The following is a 6,429-nucleotide window of genomic DNA, read 5'->3' on the forward strand; positions in this document are numbered from 1 at the left end:
AATGAGTGATGAGCACACATATATTTAAAAATACTTATAAATTGTCTCTACTTTTAACTGATAATTTAGCTGTTTCAAAATTAATAATAGCAGCATTAATTTCTTAGTATTTTCCTTTGACCCACAGACTATTTAGAAATATAATGCTTAATTTTTTTGTCTTTTTCCTTTTTATTGGTACCAGGGATCGAACTCACGACTGCCTACTTGCAAGGCAGGCACTTACGCTGCTGAGCTAAATCCCCAGCCCCTATAATGTTTAATTTTCATCTCTGAAATTTACCTAAATTGTTTAATTTTGTGTTATTGTTTTCAAATCTGATTCTATTTTGTCCCAGAACACACTGTAAACTAGGATAGCTATATCTACAGTTCTGTATGCTGGTAGTATCTTTGCTATTTCCACCAGATTAAGGGTCAAAGAAAGATTTAACAACACTTGAAGGAATTTCCAACACAATATATTTTGCTTAATTTCTGATACCATATGTTAGTATATAAGTCTATTTGCAGAAAAAATTTTAGATTTTGGTAAGATAGTATTTCATAGTTTCACTACCAAGAAAATAACAGAATTCACGAGTCATTTCATTTTATAAAATATGTATGTATATTTATTTTGTATTAAATGTAGTACATTTATTTAAAATCCTAGGGAAACACATTTGCCCACATTTTTAATATATTTGAAATCACATGGAAATTAAATGTGTATTACTCTTGAACTCTAAGGGTCCATATCTCCCTTGGGTTCTTATGTCTCCGAAGCTCCTAGGTTTGATGGCTTCATCTTCTGAAAAGTTCAAAGAAAAGAATACAGCAAAAAAAAAAAATATGCAAGGAGAATCTTTTTGCCTTCAAATTGCAATCCTCAGACCCAAATTAGAAAGGAAAGACTAGGGGGACTGCAGTCAAATTTTCCTTTCTTCAAGAGCATATAAGAAAATCCATCAACCAAGTTCTATGCAGCCTTTATTTTGAAATTTAAGTAGTAAATAATTCACAGTCCTACTCAATAATTCTAGAATGTTAAGCTCATGAAAGTTAAGTCATTTTAGGAATAATTTAAATTCCTCAAAATTTATTGTGCAACTAGTCATCTTCCCCAGTCAAATGAATTTTAAACACTTATTGTTTGCCCAAACTACTATTATTTTTAAGCAAATAACATGGAAAATTCAGTGAATATAAAACAAGCCCTCTTTGTACCGTATGAACTGTTTTTAGTGATTTTCAGAGCCTGTGATTGAATGCATTCGCACTTCCTGTCTGGTTCGAGTGGTGTCTCAGCAACACCTTTTATGGACGGATGCGCTTTCTGAGCTGTCTTAGCAAAGCACTCTTTACGTCTTTGTTCCTCAGAGTGTAGATGAGAGGATTGAACAAAGGTGTGACGACAGTGTAGAAGAAGGTGAAAAACTTGCCGTTCTGTGAAGCGAACTCGGTCTTGGGGTCCGTGTACACCATGGCCACCGTGCCATAAAACATGAAGACTACGAGCAGGTGGGCAGAGCAGGTGGAAACGGCCTTCTGCCTGCCTTCCTCTGACTGCATCCTCCCCACGGCCCGGGCTATGTAGCCGTAGGAAGTCAGGATGAGCCCCACCGGCACCATGGTGAAGAGGATGGAAGAGACGGTCAGTTGCCACTCGTTGCTGGAAGTGTCGCCACAGGCCAGGCGTATGAGGGAGGGAACCTCACACAGGAAATCATCCAGGCGGTGATGCGAGCAGAAGGGCAGCTGGAGCGTGACAGGAGACAAGATGAGAGACTCTGTCAGTCCAGACAGCCAGGCCGAGAGGGCCAGCTTCCAGCAGAGGGGCCAGTGCATGATGATGGGATAGCGCAGGGGCTGGCACACGGCGACATAGCGGTCGAAGGACATGACCACCAGCAGGATGCACTCCGTGGCTCCAGCACAGAGGAACACGCAGAGCTGGATGACGCAGCCTGTGTAGGTGATGTGCTTGTCAGGACCCCACAAGTTGGAGAGCATCTGGGGCATAGTGGTTGTGGTGAAGCAGAGCTCCAGGAGGGAGAGATTGCTGAGGAAGAAGTACATGGGAGTGTGGAGGTGGGAGTCCACACGTGACAGCACGATGATGGTCGAGTTGCTGAGGACAATCATGATGTAGAAGACCACAACAATCCAGAAGAGAGCCACTTCGAGCCGGGGCCACTTGGAGAAGCCCAGAAGAATGAAGTATGCTGGGAAACTCGCGTTGGCCATTCTGACTGCTCTTGTCTTTGGGTTTGGATGTAATGATCAGTTTTGGTAACACCCTGATGCTATTTATCTAGAGATAGATAGATTTCCCAGGTAGTATTCCAATAGGAGATGTGAATGTTTTCCTCCATGTTATACCAGTAACATAGAACATCTCTCCATAGGTTTTTTTAAAACAGCATATTGGTATTTTTGAGATTCTATTCATGAGAACTCACCTCTAAAATCTGTAATCCTGACATTCCCCGGGCAGGCCCTCAGATGATCACAGCAGGTCATTTGCAAGTACTTCCTGCACTGTCCTTTCAATCACATAGACAGACGTGTTTACAAGGTTTGCAATGAATTGTTGAATACAGAGATGTAACTTTCAAATATGTGTCCACAAAATTAGCAAAAGGTCTGACTTGCATTGTTTGCTGATGTTAACAGGAAATCAGGAGACATTTTCCCAGAAACAAAGTCTTTCGGTTCTTCTCAACCAGCAATGCACAATCTAAAAGGTAAAGCTGGAACATTCTCTGAGGGCTGAGGAAGGACCCTCGTTTGTACAACAGCTTTGTTTTCTTTAAAAAACTTAATTGAAGTAAGTGGCATCACATCCAAGTCACTATTGTCACCTGAGAAAATACAAATCCTGTTTATAAGAATGAAGTCCAGAGAAGGGGATGGCAGCTCAGTGCCTGCTGTTTTTAGCATAAAACTCTAATCATGGTTCTGTCATGTGAGAAATCCACAGTATAAATAAGGAGCAAAAGATAGAGGAGGTGGCAGGGAATGGTAGAAGAGTTCATGTACTACAAACATCTGATAAAAGTGATCTGAAAAAAGGAAAAAATTATGTAATAATTACAAAAACTCTCGAAGCAGAGAAAGTACTCTGATTGCTGATTCCTGGTCTAAAATGTTAATTTTGAAGTCTTCAATATCAAATGGGCAGTGTATGAACTTCTACCAAGAAAAATAATTTAAGTTTAAAATGAATCAAAGCAATAGAATTAAGAAGTCTGTGCTGTTTTAAAGTTTTGTTTCGTGGGCGGGGAGTAAATATCAGTCAGATGCATTAAATAAATTATACCAACCTGGGTCATTAGATGTGAAAGATATTTTCATGGAACATTAATTTGAAGGAAATCAAGACTGTCAAGGGCAAGGAACACAAAAATAAGGTTGAGTAGAAGGAAACTGAGTTACAGAGGTGAATGTTAGATCTTGAATGTGGAGAACCAATGCAAACATTGTATAGTACTCTATCACAAGAGGTGGCTGCTCAGTGGACCTTAAAGGTGCTGTTCAATTCCTACCACACAGCAGGCGCTGGGATCCTTTATGGACCATTCCGGGGTGGAAGAGATGCTGCTGCTGCTGCTGCTTCCTTAGAGCTGCTGGGCCTGTGATGAGAGGGAGAGCAGGCAAGCGACTGAGCAAACAAAGATTTCGTGGGATTCGGGCAGGTCAGATGCTGCACTCCACAAATGGGTAGCGTCAGAGCGTTGATGTCAGGAGTAATCACGGAGGACACGACTCTGGAAGGGGCTCTCTGGGTGCGGGAAACAGTGCAGAGCGTAAAGTTCATGCCAAGGAAGGGTGAGGGCTCCCAGAAGCTCAGCAGCTGAGTAAGAGGGGGCCCTGTCTGGGGCCCCAGCCAGGAGCAGACACTCAGCTGAGCTCAGAACCCTGGCTCTGAGTGCTCACTGTCTCTGGGTTGGTCTCCTCTCCAACCAGTCTGTATGGAATGAGGACAGAACGTTCACTCTGTCCTCCAAGACTGGGTCCCAGCCTCTGCTATCTGCTTCCAGTGCATTTTGTTTGTGTGCTCAGCTCTTGAGGACGGAGAGCCGAGTTTGGACAGGATACTCAGGGGCCCATGGGGCTTTTGCTTTGGAAATGACATCACTGGAAAGAACAGCTAATTCAGAGCAATGTAGCACTTCTGTTTGAAATGATGCTGAATTGTGTTTTCAGTAGATCATGTTTTCACTTTATAAATGTGTTCTAGGAACACCATAGGGAACTTGAGGCATATATCAGACATAAATAAATAGAATAAGGATTGTGTATAATTAAAAGAAGAAACAAAGGCATTTCTCACCCCTCCAGCAGATGCCCTATATAATACAGAAGTCTTGTTTTCCATTTTCAACACATATTTAAATAAAGTGTATGGGGGTAAAATATATGTACATATCTGATATAGATAGAATACATTCATGCTTATTTAGCTCTATATTTTTCTAAATGTTCAGCAAAACATTGTAATTGAATACATATGTCTCTGTTTAAATGTTTTCAGAAATATTTTAAAAATATAAAGCTTTACAATGTTGTTAGAATTTATAGCCCAATGCTTTGCTCATTTTAAGTGTAGGTTCCTCCCAATTGTTTGTTAGTCTAAGCCACACTGAGGTGTGTATCTGAGTAAGAAATTCCTCAGTCCTGTCTGCCGACATCCCTTCCCAGGGTCTCTTCACATCACGTGCCATGGTTGCTTCCCTCAGGAACGTGCTGCGCTGACCACAGAGACAGTTCTGTGGCATCTTTGCCTTTATTCATGTCACTGTCCATTTTTCCTCCATGTTATCCCACAAGAATGGACCTCATTGTGAATTTAATTTGCATATTCATCATACAAGTGCTGGGTTTTTGACAAATTATTTGCAATTTTTCAGTGAAGGTGCCACTTTAAAAATTGATACATATATTTTCTCCTGATTAATACAGAAGAGATTGTTATGCCATACTTGTGGTATACAGTTTTGCTTTTGGCATATAACTGATGAAAACTTCCCAATTAAAAATGTTATAAGAACATATAAATAACTAAAAAGAATCAGGCCCCCCAAATTTAAAGACCCAATCCAAAAATGGGCATCTGAGATGAGCACATACTTCTCAGATGAAGAAATACAAATAGCAAATAAATATACGAAACAATGTTCAACATCACTGATCTTTCCAGAGTTGCAAATTAAACAACACTGAGAACCTACCTTATCCCAACAACAATGCTTATTATCTAGTTTTTTTTTTTTTTTCAGTACCAGGATTGAACTCAGGACCTTGCGCTTGCCAGACAGGTGCTTACGCCACTGAGCTAAATCCCCGTACAATGCTTATTATCAAGAAATAAAACAATAACAAATGCTGGCGGGGCTGTGGGGAAAAAGGAACTTTCTCCATTATTGGTGGGAGTGTAGACTGGGGTAACCACTATGGAGGTCAATGTGGCGATTCCTCAAAGAACGAGTAGAGGTCCCTTTCAACCAGCCATTCCTCTCCTGGGTATCTTCCCCAAAATATTCAAAGCATTACAGAAACATGCACACCTATGTTTATAGTGGCACGGTTTTTGATAGCCATCATATCTAACTTCATTCATTCTTCTCTTCATTTCATTCCTCTCCTGATGGATGCCTTTGGTTGTTTCTGCTTCTTTGTAACAGTCAAGAATACCATGATCATGGGATGCCAGGTGTATGACACACCTCTTTGGTATTCCAATTGAATTTACTTTGGAAATACATCTAGTAGTAGGAAACCTAGATGAAATAGTTATTCTCTTTTTAAATTTTTGAGAATATGTGTACTGTTTTCCATACTCACTATATTAATTTGTATCCCCACCGACAGTAGGTAGAGTGCTCTTTCTCTCTATTCTTGCTAGCATTTACTATTTTTATCTTTTTGATAATGGTCAGTCTAACAGATGTGAGGTTGCTATCAGCATGGTTTTGATATTAATTTCCCTGATAAGCAAAACTGAAAATGAGAAACTGAAAATCAGTTTTATTGACTTAGACTCTCTGACGTCTGAGTGTTTTACATGTCAGCCCAAAGCCTAAGGTTGGCCTGTGGACTCTTGCGTGGACCAAGTCAGGGCAAATCTAATAGATCCCATCCTCTGGGAAATGTGGGTGATGGTGGGTCAGATGAGGTGGCACCAATACGGGCTTGTTAAGGAGAGGACGTTGGATAATCAGAATGTGTCACAGTCACACCAGTCTTGAATCTGTGCTGCTAAACACTCTTCACAGTGAAGGTTTTTTCTGGGCACCACCAACATGGAGTGATTTTCATGTTTCTCAACTGTAATCTAAAAAAAAAGCCATTGGGCCAAGGGGACAGAATAGAGGTTGATGCTGTGAGGGAAGGAAAGGTGAGTTTCATCTTAAACATGAGCAACTGATTTGAGGACAGAGGAAA

The 6,429-nt window shown here is 40.6% G+C and overlaps 1 protein-coding gene across 1 annotated transcript; it reads right to left on the minus strand.

Annotated features, from left to right (window-relative positions):
- Positions 1-1,299: 1,299 nt before the first annotated feature.
- On the minus strand, positions 1,300-2,424 carry LOC100733003 (olfactory receptor 2H1-like). Its single transcript, XM_003479484.3, has one exon. The coding sequence runs from the start codon at positions 2,227-2,229 to the stop codon at positions 1,300-1,302; it is 930 nt and encodes a 309-aa protein (XP_003479532.2). The 5' UTR covers positions 2,230-2,424.
- Between the last annotated feature and the right edge of the window lie 4,005 nt (positions 2,425-6,429).

This window comes from Cavia porcellus, unplaced genomic scaffold (genome assembly GCF_034190915.1).
Source record: "Cavia porcellus strain 051 isolate PalLab524CR breed Dunkin Hartley unplaced genomic scaffold, mCavPor4.1 scaffold_2, whole genome shotgun sequence".
In the NCBI taxonomy this organism is placed as follows: domain Eukaryota; kingdom Metazoa; phylum Chordata; class Mammalia; order Rodentia; family Caviidae; genus Cavia; species Cavia porcellus.

Coding starts and splice junctions, on each gene's coding strand:
- LOC100733003 (XM_003479484.3), bottom strand. CDS start 2,229: ATGGCCAACGCGAGTTTCCCAGCATACTTCATTCTTCTGGGCTTCTCC.